We start from the raw sequence: 13,659 nt of genomic DNA, 5'->3' as shown, positions 1-13,659 counted from the left end.
ACAGGAGGTTAGGAAGTGCAGCTCAGTTTTCACCTCATTTTGTGTGCAGTGAGCACATAGCCTGTCTTCTCTTGAGAGCCATGTCTGCCTATGGCGGCCTTTCTCAATGGCAAGGCTATGCTCACTGAGTCTGTACATAGTCAAAGCTTTCCTTAAGTTTGGGTCAGTCACAGTGGTCAGGTATTCTGCCACTGTGTACTCTCTGTTTAGGGCCAAATAGCATTCTAGTTTGCTCTGTTTTTTTGATAATTCTTTCCAATGTGTTAAGTAATTATCTTTTTGTTTTCTCATGATTTGGTTGGGTCTAATTGTGCTGCTGTCCTGGGGCTCTGGGCTCTGTGTTTGTGAACAGAGCCCCAGGACCAGCTTTCTTAGGGGACTCTTCTCCAGGTTCATCTCTCTGTAGGTGATGGCTTTATTATGGAAGGTTTGGGAATCGCTTCATTTTAGGTGGTTGTAGAATTTAATGGCTCTTTTCTGGATTTTGATAATTAGTGGGTATCGGCCTAATTCTGCTCTGCATGCATTATTTGGTGTTCTACGTTGTACACAGAGGATATTTTTACAGAATTCTGCGTGCAGAGTCTCAATTTGGTGTTTGTCCCATTTTGTGAAGTCTTGGTTGGTGAGCGGACCCCAGATCTCACAACCATAAAGGGCAAAGGGCTCTATGACTGATTCAAGTATTTTAACCAGATCCTAATTGGTATGTTGAATTATATGTTCCTTTTGATGGCATAGAATGCCCTTCTTGCCTTGTCTCTCAGATCGTTCACAGCTTTGTGGAAGTTACCTGTGGCGCTGATGTTTAGGCCAAGGTATGTCTAGTTTTTTGTGTGCTCAAGGGCAACGGTGTCTAGATGGAATTTGTATTTGTGGTCCTGGCGACTGGACCTTTTTGGAACACCATTATTTTGGTCTTACTGAGATTTACTGTCAGGGCCCAGGTCTGGCAGAATCTGTGCAGAAGATCTAGGTGCTGCTATCGGCCCTCCTTGCTTGGTGACAGAAGCACCAGATCATCAGCAAACAGTAGACATTTGACTTCAGATTCTAGTAGGGTGAGGCCGGGTGCTGCAGACTTTTCTAGTGCCCGCGCCAATTCGTTGATATATGTTGAAGAGGGTGGGGCTTAAGCTGCATCCCTGTCTCACCCCACGGCCTTGTGGGAAGAAATTAGTTTTTTTTGCCCATTTTAACCGCACACTTTTCGTTTGTGTACATGGATTTTATAATGTTGTATGTTTTTCCCCCAACACCACTTTACATCAGTTTGTATAGCAGACCCTCATGCCAAATTGAGTCGAAGGCTTTTTTGAAATCAACAAAGCATGAGAAGACTTTGCCTTTGTTTTGGTTTGTTTGGTTGTCAATTAGGGTGTGCAGGGTGAATACATGTTGTATGGTAATTTGGTAAAAAGACAATTTGACATTTGCTCAGTGCATTGTTTTCATTGAGGAAATGTACGAGTCTGCTGTTAATGATAATGTAGAGGATTTTCCCAAGGTTACTGTTGACGCATATCCCACGGTAGTTATTGGGGTCAAATTTGTCTCCACTTTTGTGGATTGGAGTCATCAGTCGTTGGTTCTCTGTCTGTCTCTGTCTGTCTCTCTGTGTCTCTGTCTGTCTGTCTCTCTCTCACTCTCTTTCTCTCTCGGTCTCTGTCTCTCTCGGTCTCGGTCTCTGTCTCTCTCGGTCTCTGTCTCTCTCGGTCTCTGTCTCTCTCGGTCTCGGTCTCTCTCGGTCTCGGTCTCGGTCTCTGTCTCTGTCTCTCTCGGTCTCTGTCTCTCTCGGTCTCTCTCGGTCTCTGTCTCTGTCTCTGTCTCTCTCGGTCTCTGTCTCTCTCGGTCTCTCTTGGTCTCGGTCTCTGTCTCTGTCTCGCTCGGTCTCTGTCTCTCTCGGTCTCTCTTGGTCTCGGTCTCTGTCTGTCTCTGTATCTCTCTGTATCTCTCTCTCTCTATCTCCTCTCTTTGTCTCTCTCCCCCTCCCTTTCTCTCCCCCTCTCTCTTTCTGTCTCTCTCCCCCTCCCTTTCTCTCCCCCTCTCTCTTTCTGTCTCTCTCTCTCCCTTTCTCTCCCCCCTCTCTCTCTCTCCCTCAGAGAATGCATTGATCTCTGCTTAGTTTAGGTCTATCAGTTAGTTAGTTAGTTAGTTAGTAGGACATCCCATAGTCACAGACAGTCAGACAGACTGTCAGACAATAACCAAACAGACTGTACATATCCCAGGACACCAGCATCACTAACAGCCACTAATGCTCATACCATAAAACCCCACAGCGGGAATGACGTCAATAAAAGCCATATCAATAATCAGAGGGAGCCGCGTCCCATCCTCATCCACCATCCATGCCAAGCTGATGAGCGAGCCCACGGAGGCATAATCGTAAAGAGACACAATTTGCCGTGTCTTCCACCGGCTCTCCTGGAGGAATAAGGCCGTGAAGATAATAACTATTAGTGAACGACGGCACTTTGTACTGGGGATTCCAGCTGTGGCAAGCTGCATTAACATACAGATGGAATGTGTATATAGACTGTTAATATGTACACGGTGGTGGGGGGGGGGGGTGCGTGAGACAATCAGACCCTCGCCACAGAGGCACGCGGCCGTGACCTCATCTTGTGCCTCATCACGGAGAACGGAAATGAAGGGCCTGAGGGGAGAGGGACGCAAAACAGAGAGAGGAGAGAGAGGAAGGGAGGAGAGAGAGAGGAAGGGAGGGAGGAGAGGGATAGGAGAGAGGTAGGAAGGGAGGAGAGAGGTAGGAAGGGAGGAGAGAGGTAGGAAGGGAGGAGAGAGGTAGGAAGGGAGGGAGGAGAGAGGTAGGAAGGGAGGGAGGAGAGAGGTAGGAAGGGAGGGAGGAGAGAGGTAGGAAGGGAGGGAGGAGAGAGGTAGGAAGGGAGGGAGGAGAGAGGTAGGAAGGGAGGAGAGGAGAGAGGTGGGAGGTGGGAAGGGAGGAGAGAGGTGGGAAGGGAGGGGAGAGAGGAAGGGAGGAGAGAGAGAGGAAGGGAGGAGAGAGAGAGGAAGGGAGGAGAGAGAGAGGAAGGGAGGAGAGAGAGGTGGGAAGGGAGGAGAGAGAGGTGGGAAGGGAGGAGAGAGGTGGGAAGGGAGGAGAGAGGTGGGAAGGGAGGAGAGAGGTGGGAAGGGAGGAGAGAGGTGGGAAGGGAGGAGAGAGGTGGGAAGGGAGGAGAGAGGTGGGAAGGGAGGAGAGAGGTGGGAAGGGAGGAGAGAGGTGGGATGGGAGGAGAGAGGTAGGAAGGGAGGAGAGAAAGGAAGGGAGACTTGTTGCCGTTTTCCTGGACAGAGATTAATAAAACAGTCCGGGAATAAAAAGCATTCTGGTAGAGTTTCTCCATTTAAAGTGCTTTTTAGTCTGATCTAGTCTGGGAAACCGGCCTTTGTGTTATAACAAGTCGTAATAACGGCTTACACTGACTTTAAGTCCAGGTAACCACAGCTGATATGTTTCATAGCTAAACTGAGCTAACTGGTCAACACAGAACTGGGAGACATAACATTTCTGAAAGAGAAAGAACCTGTTAAATAGACGATTCAACATTGTTCCTCTGTTGTCATCAGGTCAACATCAGGGCAGAGGGTCTGTCAACCAGTAAAGTGTGAGCTGAAATCAGAATGGCGTGTGGTGTGTGTGTGTGTCTGTGTCTCTCTCTCTTTGGAAAAAATGTCTTCTCAACTTGCATCACAACAGCTGTGTCTGTCAGGAAAGTGCCAGTGTGTTCTCCTTCCACTGATGCATCTTTCATTAGGAGGACATTACCTCATGATATCCTATCAAGGTGTTCATAATACGATGACATACTGGCCCAGACACTGAGGACTTTCCATTGGCTGGCTCCCAGGAAATGACCAGGGCTCCACCATGCTCTAGTCTAGTGCCGTCTGACCTGGTAGGAATACTTCTGAAATACATATTTCCTTCCTCCCTGCAATGAATGCCTGTCTCTCTCTTTCTCTCTGTGTGTCTCTCTCTCTCTCTCTGTGTCTCTCTCTCTCTCTCTTTGTGTGTCTCTCTCTCCCTCTGTGTGTGTGTGTCTCTCTCTCTCTCTCTGTGTGTGTGTCTCTCTCTCTCTCTCTTTGTGTGTCTCTCTCTCCCTCTCTGTGTGTGTCTCTCTCTCTCTCTGTGTGTCTCTCTCTCTCTGTGTGTGTCTCTCTCTCCCTCTCGTTTTTGTAAAGAGCTGTTGTAACGCTGTAAGGGGCCTCTGTACTCACCCTTTCCATTCTGAGGTGTGTGTGTCTGATCCACTCCCTCCCACCATCCCCTTGTCTCTGATTGTGACTTGATTGACATCTCTTCTCCTCCTCTATTCCCCACCGGAGGGCCCTCATTGTCAACGAGCCTTTTAGCACCTTTGTCCCTAACGCAGCCCCCCCCCGGCCCCTTAACTCCCTCCACCCGCCCCCTTCAAACTCCCCTACCCAGAGGTGCCAGATGAGCCCCCTGGTCTGTGACAAAAGGGGCCGTGCGTGTGTGTGTTGTGTGTGTCGAGTCTTAGACAGTCCCCAACTCCATCAAGGACCCTGACCGCCTCCACTTGCCAAAAACCCTGCAGAAACCCCCATGTAAAAATGACTGTTGAGTGTAGTAATCTGAGTGTGTGTTTGGGGAGGTTGAAAGGTGCGGCACGGGCTGTTAAGGGTGTAAAGAGGTGGAAGGGTTCAGCAGTCCTGTGGTGCCCCAGAAGAGAGAGAGAACTGAGATTTAAAGTCCCATCCTTCACGCAGCATTCACCACTGGGACCCGTGAGAGTGACAGGATTTTAAAAGGACTCCAATCTCCTCCACTTGTTTACACATTAGCAAGATGGAAGATTTTCTCAGCGTCTCAGACATTTCTGTTGTCGACACTTTAACACCAGGGCCGTTCTTATCACATTTGACCCCTAGGGCCTCACACTCAACAAAGTAAGGCTTCTAACTCAGGAAGACATCACAAAGTGAAATAGGAGAATTTAGACAATTCTGGATTTGGGGGAGTGGTCTGTGTTTACCAGTTGAACATAGCCATGCAAACATCTTTTATATAATGCTAACTTCTTATTCATAATTCTAATTCATAAAAGCCTAATGGCAGCTGTTTTTACTCTCTCTGTCATAGAATTTAAACTATTCCAGGCTTGTTAACTCATCATACTGCTGCCCAGAGAATATTCCCTGAGTCTCATTTTCCTCATCATGATAAGAAAGTCAGTGTTGATTAACTACAAGGGTACAAGTTAGTGTAGCCAGCTCCCTTGCAGCGCAGGCTCTAGGTAGATATGGTATTTAGCCATCTCTATGGATGCCGTTTGGCCTATGTAACGTATCCCTCTTTTAAGCTGATGTACTGGAGTAACGGATCATCTCATATAGAATCCATCTCTCACACACCTACACACACACTTAGTGGAAGTACTGGAGTAAAATGCCACCTCAAGGAGCCCTCGTCATATACACACACACACACACACCTCCCTTGTCTGCCAGTCAGTTTCCTTGTGGGAGCTGGAGATTAGCATGCAAATCTGCAAAGACCTAGTTACTCTTCTGACCTTTTCAACCTTTCTCTCTGTCTCTTCCTCCCCACCCCTCTCTCACACACACACACACACACACGGCTTCTCACACTCACACTCCTCCACTGCGTCGCGTTCCTCCAACAACGCGTAATGAGGTGATGACCAGCCACTTGTTATAATTGCTTCCGACTCCGGTTAATTTTCCGAGCTTATTAATCATATGTAGAAGTTATTTAAAATTGCATAAATTAATCTTCGATTAAAAAGCCTATCAAAGAACTCCAAACAATTAAAGAGTACGGTAGAATTTCCCCGGGGATTTGTGGCCGTTTTATTAGAACGTTCACCATTCAGGTGATTATCCCACTTTGATGCTCTGAGACTGTGATTAATGTAGTGGTACTTTTAAATGAGTTTTTTCTCCCTCTATCCTCCACGCGGCTCGTTGGAAAGGTAAAGCTGTAGCACCTGAAATGACCTAACTAAAGAGTATTTATTCCATTTGACTCTTAATAACGTCCTCCTGGTTTTCGGCTTAATTCTGGTGGCAGGTGTTTTAATTAATGGCGGGTCGTGTGTGCGTGTGCGTGCGTGCGTAACATTTATAAAAGCTTTATTGTCCACGCATTGTGGAGATTTGGCTGGCCTTGAAAAAACATGGCGTGCGTGTGTTAATTTTAGCCCGAATTATGACACCATCTCAACTGGGATTCCAATAATAACTTTGTCCGAGTTAGTGGGTTTTCTCCATGTCTGTCTTTAAACTGGGTGTGTGTGCGTACGTCTGTGTGTATCTGTCTATGAGGTATTAAAAAGGCAGAAGCCAAGCCCCTCCCCTTCATTCAGGTCAGATTCCATCAGACGTGGCCAGTCTGTTCGGGTCGAGAGCAGAGAGCAGGAGCTGGATATTAAAGACATTACTCTGGACCCCATCTCTCCCTCCCTTTACTCCCTCCATCTCCCCCTCTCTCTCTCTGTACAGGCACAGCAATGATTGATGAGATGGGTACCCAGAACATTGGGGCATCCAAGAGCATCCACTCCAGCTCTCTCTCTCTCTCACACACACTGATATGAGAGTAATTAACCTCAGTCTATCTTAGCCCCAGCTGCCCATTAGAAGGACACCAGGATTGATGGGGCTCTCCTAGTCCCTCAGACTCACTGGCCACAGGACTGGACCGGCCCTGTCTGGACTGGACCGGCCCCGTCTGGACTGGACCGGCCCCGTCTGGACTGGACCGGCCCCGTCTGGACTGGACCGGCCCCGTCTGGACTGGACCGGCCCCGTCTGGACTGGACCGGCCCCGTCTGGACTGGACTGCCAGTTATGTCCTTACGGGTCTTAAGGGTCTAACTTGGGATAAGGTTGCAGAACATTGCCTTTTAAACGTAAAATATCTGACAGAATCCAAACATATTGAAATATAGTATTTATACAAACTACACTTACATTACTGTATATTACACCTCAACACCATCAAGTCCTTGTTCCAATGTTACCTTCTGTAATCTATCCTTCATTCATTTTTTTATTTGGCTAAATTCATTGTCCCCCACACAAGGTCCCTTATATCCCCTGTTCTCGGCCAGATTGGACTCTTATTAACACTGTGCTGTGTTTGTTAGTGCCTGTTAGTGAAGGTCCTGTGTCAGGGAAACCAGGGGTGACAAGTCCATTTAAAGAGCGATGGCTTTGGTCGTTTATCTAATTGTCCCTCTACTCGACACACCAAATAAATGTAGCGGTCAGTCACCGTTGGCCCGTCTCCGTGACAACCCCCACCACTTTCACCCTTGACCCCTGTATGAACCGGCGGAGGTCATCACTGACACAAGGCTCTCCAGATGAGGTTGTATCAGTGCATGGTGCTCTTGTCACTGATGTGTCACACGTCATGTGACCTCTGTCACCATCTCCACAGTGCTAGTTGGACTCTATATGGGTAGGATTATAGGCATTTGGTGTTTGTATGGTTTGAGCATTGGTTGATTGATTATGGGAAGCCTTGTGCTGGAGTCTTGGTGTAGCAGTTATTGTCCTGACTGAATGTGTCTCTCTGGTGACACCATAGTGCCACCCTGAACCTCAACACGTTGGCCCCTCAGGGGTGCGTGCTTAGTCCCCTCCTGTACTCCCTGTTCACCCATGAATGTAAGGCCTCTCACGAGTCCCAACTTCATCGTTAAGTTTTCAAATGGAACGACGGTGGTAGGCCTGATCGACGACAACGATGAGACAGCCTATAGGGAGGAGGTCAGACCCCTGGCAGTGTGCTGCCAGGACAACAACCTCTCCCTCAACGTCAGCAAGACAAAGGAGCTGATTGTGGACTACAGGAAATGGAGGGCCGAGCACGCCCCCATCCACATCGACGGGGCTGCAGGGGTGTGTCCACATCGCTAAGGATCATGGTCCACACACACCAACAGTCATGAAGAGGGTACAACAATGCCTCTTCCCCCTCAGGAGGCTGAAATGTTTGGCATGGGCCCTCAGATCCTCAAAAGTTCTACAGCTGCACCATTGAGAGCATCTTGACTGGCTGCATCACCGCTTGGTATGGCATCTGGGGCGGCAGGGTAGCCTAGTGGTTAGAGCGTTGGACTAGTAACCGGAAGGTTGCAAGTTCAAACCCCCGATCTGACAAGGTACAAATCTGTCGTTCTGCCCCTGAACAGGCAGTTTTTATTTTTATTTTACCTTTATTTAACTAGGCAAGTCAGTTAAGAACAAATTCTTATTTTCAATGACGGCCTAGGAACAGTGGGTTAACTGCCTGTTCAGGGCAGAACGACAGATTTGTACCTTGTCAGGTTAACCCACTGTTCCTAGGCCGTCATTGAAAATAAGAATTTGTTCTTAACTGACTTGCCTAGTTAAATAAAGGTTAAAAAAATATTTTTACAAATATTTTTAAAAATCTGCTTGGCATCTGACCGCAAGGCACTACAGAGGGTAATGTGTACGGCCCAGTACATCACTGCGATCGAGCTCCCTGCCATCCAGGACCTGTATACCTGGTGGTGTCAGAGGAAGGCCATAAAAATGGTCAAAGACTCCAGCCACTCCTTGTTATTAAGTATGTATACTGACCAAAAATATAAACGCAACAATTTCAAAATTTTTACTGAGTTACAGTTCATAGAAGGAAATCAGTCAATTCAAATAAATTCATTAGTCCCTCATCTATGGATTTCACATGACTGGGAATACATCTGTTCATCACAGATAACTTAAAAAGTTAGGGGCGTGGATCAGAAAACCAGTCGGTATCTGGTGTGACCACCATTTGCCTCATGCAGCGTGACACATCTCCTTCACATAGAGTTGATCAGGCTGTTGGTTGTGGCCTGTGGACTGTTGTCCCACTTCTCTTCAATGGCTGTGCGAAGTTGCTGGATATTGGTGGGAACTGGAACACACTGTCATACACATCAATCCATCCCGAACCAGCTCAATGGGTGTCACATCTGGTGAGTATGCAGGCCATGGAAGAACTGGGTCATTTTCAGCTTCCGGGTATTGTGTACAGTTCCTTGCGAATGGAGTCATGCATTATCATGCTGAAACATGAGGTGATGGCGGCAGATTAATGGCACGGCAATGGGCTTCAGGATCTCGTCACGGTATCTCTGTGCATTCAAATTGTTATCAATAAAATGCAATTGTGTTCGTTGTCCGTAGCTTATGCCTACCCCATACCATAACCCCACCATGGGGCACTGTTCACAACGTTGACATCAGCAATCCTCTCGTCGACACAACGCCAATTTGGCAGGACGTACTGCCAAATTTTCAAAAATGATTTTGGAGGCGGCTTATGGTAGAGAAATTAACATTCAATTCTCTGGGAACAGCTCTGGTGGACGCTCCTGCTCGTCAATTCTGACTGTCCTGGAAAATAATTTAATCAAAAATCCTAAAGGAGATCGGAACTGATCTCCTTTCTAAGAGGAAAATAAATAGATTATTTTTTAGTTCAGTGTGTTTTTATTGACCAATGTGGTAATTTTTCCAGATGTTCTGAGAGATTGGCTGTTCCATTGGTCGTGACCTATGTACAGTATACTCTAATCACTGGATCCATACCTGAGACACTATTAATCTCTCTCTATCTCTCTACCTTCTCTGTCTGCAGGACCATGCCTTCATCCTGCTCTACGACGATGGCAATGCGGAGGTGGTGTCCATGTGGGTGTGTCGCTGCCTAGAAGAGAGGAGAGCCCAGGCTCAGGGACAGATGTGACCCCGTAAACACAGGAGATCACAGAGAAGTTATAGCGGTCAAGGGTATCATGTAGGGCCAGGATGATACCAGTATCTCTATACTCGTTAATATCGTGGCAAAGAAACAAAACACCAAGCGCTTTTAACTTCGTTAGGAAAACAGTCCTGATGTTGGAAACAAAACATCATTATGTCATCCAGAGTCACATGTATTTATTTTATATCTATCGCTCACAATATTTTACATACAGCAGGTGTTTAAAGGACTGAAAGAGTTTGGTCTGCTTTATTGCGATACTGGTATGTTCCCGGCCTTAATATCATGCCCCAATCTCTCTGGCCATTCGTGAACCCCAGGAGTGGACAGTAAATATCAAAGACACGGTTTCTAAAACGTATTGAAGACGTCCATGGTGTAAAGAGGGCGTCTGTACGTCCAACTTCAGTAAGCCAAGAGGATACTGGATCTTTACAACTGAACGTTCGTTGCAAGTGGAACTTTGTTATCTGGGCCCTTGGCATGTTGACTGATGTCTTGGTGGTGTATCCTGGCGACTCTTACACTCCAAACCTGGCTGTGTGTGAGTGGGACTTATTCCGTGACTGTTTGCCTACTTAGTTATGTCTAACTCAGAGAGACTTTAGACAGAATGTCAGAGTAAGTGATCAACGATGAGATGGGGCTTGAAAACCCAAATGGCTTTACAATAACAAAGAAGTGCTATTTTCCAGGATGACGCTCGGATAACCTGTTACACTTTATTGTTTGGCAGCTTTCTAGTGAATGTGGAGGTGTGGCGGTGTGTACGGCAGTAACCCATGTGTGTGTACAGCAGTAACCCATGTGTGTGTACAGCAGTAACCCATGTGTGTGTACGGCAGTAACCCATGTGTGTGTACGGCAGTAACCCATGTGTGTGTGTACGGCAGTAACCCATGTGTGTGTACGGCAGTAACCCATGTGTGTGTACGGCAGTAACCCATGTGTGTGTACGGCAGTAACCCATGTGTGTGTACGGCAGTAACCCATGTGTTTGCCGGTATGTACAGCAGTAACCCATGTGTGTGTACGGCAGTAACCCATGTGTGTGTACGGCAGTAACCCATGTGTGTGTACGGCAGTAACCCATGTGTGTGCCGGTATGTACAGCAGTAACCTATGTGTGTGTACGGCAGTAACCCATGTGTGTGTACGGCAGTAACCCATGTGTGTGTGCGGCAGTAACCCATGTGTGTGTGCGGCAGTAACCCATGTGTGTGTACGGCAGTAACCCATGTGTGTGTACGGCAGTAACCCATGTGTATGTACGGCAGTAACCCATGTGTGTGTACGGCAGTAACCCATGTGTATGTACGGCAGTAACCCATGTGTGTGCCGGTATGTACGGCAGTAACCCATGTGTGTGTACGGCAGTAACCCATGTGTGTGTACGGCAGTAACCCATGTGTGTGCCTAATGTTTTTACAATGACGCTTCTGTGACATTACTTTACCTCATCGAGATACACTATATATATACGAAAGTATGTGGACACCACTTCAAATTAGCGGAATTGGCTATTTCAGCCACACTCGTTGCAGAAGGGTGTAGAAAGTTGAGCACACCGCCATGCAATCTCCATAGACAAACAGTGGCAATAAAATGGCCTTACAGAGGAGCTTAGTGAATTTCAACGTGGCACCGTCATAGGATGCCACCTTTCCAACAAGTCAGTTCGTAAAATGTCTGCCCTGCTAGAGCTGCCCTGGTCAACTGTAAGTGCTGTTATTGTGAAGTGGAAACGTCTAGGAGCAACAACGGCTCAGTGGCAAAGTGGTAGGCAATACAAGTTCACAAAATGGGACCGGCAAGTGCTGAAGCGCGTAGTGTAAAGATCGTCTGTCCTCAGTTGCAACACTCCCTACCGAGTTCCAAACTGCCTCTGGAAGCAACGTCAGCACAATAACTGTTTTGTCGCGAGCTTCATGAAATTGGTTTCCATGGCCAAGCAGCCATACACAAGCGTCGGCTGGTGTAGTGTAAAGCTCGCCGCCATTGGACTCTGGAGCAGTGGAAACACGTTCTCTGGAGTGATGAATCACACTTCACCATCTGGAAGTCCGACAGACAAATCTGGGTTTGGTGGATGCCAGGAGAACGCTACCTGTCCCAATACATAGTGCCAACTGTCAAGTTTGGTGGAGGAATAATGGTATGGGGCTGTTTTTCATGGTTCAGGCTATGCCCCTTAGTTCCAGTGAAGGGAAATCTTAACGCTTGTGATTGCTTCACTGTACCGCAGCCCCTAAGTGCCGTGGAGAATACACTGAGCGCAGATTCATGACCGTCATTCTTGCACCGTTACTACAAAGAAAATACCTTGTTACGTCAAATATGTTTTATTGTGCTCTTAAATTTCTTTGTGTGCTGCTACATTTTTCAATTTAGATGCACACGTGCTCCTTGTAAAAAGAAAAAGGTCAGCGTAGAGCCCTGTAGTAGCAGTAGTAGTAGTAGTAGTAGTAGTAGTAGAAGAAGTAGTAGTAGTAGTAGTAGTAGTAGTAGTAGTAGTAGTAGTAGAAGTAGTAGAAGAAGTAGTAGAAGAAGTAGAAGTAGTAGAAGTAGTAGTAGTAGTAGTAGAAGAAGTAGAAGTAGTAGAAGTAGTAGAAGTAGTAGTAGTAGTAGTAGTAGTAGAAGTAGAAGTAGAGTAGTAGTAGTAGTAGTAGTAGAAGTAGAAGTTGGGGATCCTACCCTTTACCAGGCCACATTGTGGGGACTCTTCAACCACTCAGTGCCATGGAGTTCTACTCTTCTATTCTTCCAAACCTGTTGATGATGCAACACAAACAAACGTCACAACAACCAACAACTTTGAGAAAAGTCTTAAAGTACTTTCCATTTGTAATTTATGTTAATTTGGAGACGAGCACCAGATTTATGGTTGAGGATTCCATTAACTCACCACCTGTATAACCATATTTATATTATTATTCAAATATACTCCTTCACGTTGACTTCATTTGATTGTCCTTGACGTGGAACTGACAGCGTTTTAACTACTTTGCAGATATGAAACAGACAATCATATCAGTAAAAAATATATTATTCCCAGTTTATGCTACAAAACCAACTTGTCAGAGGTTTTTAAAATAGGTTATATTTGACAAGAACATCCATGACGTACAGTAAGGCATTGTTGTCAGAATAAATGGATATAGTTCAATGCATGATTAATATAGTCCCCAAAAAATGCTATCAGGTTGTAAATCACAGCTGGCCTGGTACACTGCTGCCTCCATCCAATTCGGGATGCTTGGTTTGTTTCAATGACTCAATATTTTTGGACAAAAACAGCTGGGAATGTCAATATATTCAAACTAGCAAGGGCAGTGATCACAAGTCAGTCATAATGTGGCTAATAGGCTAGCGTATCTATTTAGCAAGGTAAAAACACTGAGCTAAACGTTAGCTAGCTAGCTTCTGGGAAGTATTGGGAGGATGTCGAGTCATTGGGTGAGTGAGTGACCGACTTTTTCCCCTCGGTTTTTTGGTGGCTACAGCTAAGAGATGCGGGTGGTTAGCTAGCAAGCAAGAAATGTGAATCGCTTTGCTAGCTAGCTATGCTGCATATATCTTGCATTCGTAAATTCATTCTGGCTATCCACTCCGATTTCAGAGCACTCTCATCTGAGCGCCAGGGCGCAGAACCACTGATGAATTTACGACGCGCAACGAAAAAAACGTAATTCAATTGTTGCCAGCAGCACAGTTAGTCACTAACTCTCTAGATAAAATGAAAACAGCCTAACCAGCTATGCTAGGGTGCGTAAATGGTCAGAGTGAGATGTTCTCTCATTTGTGTCGAAGTAGCTAGCAAACTTTAGGCAGAGATGACTTGGGTGCTTGACTGCTGTTGAGGGACGCTG

General features: G+C 46.4%; 1 protein-coding gene across 2 annotated transcripts in view; it reads left to right on the top strand.

Moving 5' to 3' along the window:
* The window catches only part of LOC139411736 (dual specificity mitogen-activated protein kinase kinase 5-like), a 122,884-nt gene extending 112,883 nt beyond the window's left edge, over positions 1 to 10,001 (top strand). For both annotated transcript variants that reach the window (XM_071158421.1, XM_071158420.1), the window contains exon 22: positions 9,665 to 10,001. In XM_071158421.1, coding sequence (XP_071014522.1) covers positions 9,665 to 9,772 — 108 coding nt within the window. In that variant the 3' untranslated portion in view covers positions 9,773 to 10,001. The remainder of the gene's footprint in view (positions 1 to 9,664) is intronic.
* The last annotated feature ends 3,658 nt before the right edge of the window (positions 10,002 to 13,659 follow it).

The sequence above is a fragment of the Oncorhynchus clarkii genome, chromosome 6 (assembly GCF_045791955.1).
Source record: "Oncorhynchus clarkii lewisi isolate Uvic-CL-2024 chromosome 6, UVic_Ocla_1.0, whole genome shotgun sequence".
NCBI lineage: Eukaryota > Metazoa > Chordata > Actinopteri > Salmoniformes > Salmonidae > Oncorhynchus > Oncorhynchus clarkii.
This window is presented reverse-complemented; position numbering and strand designations above follow the sequence as displayed.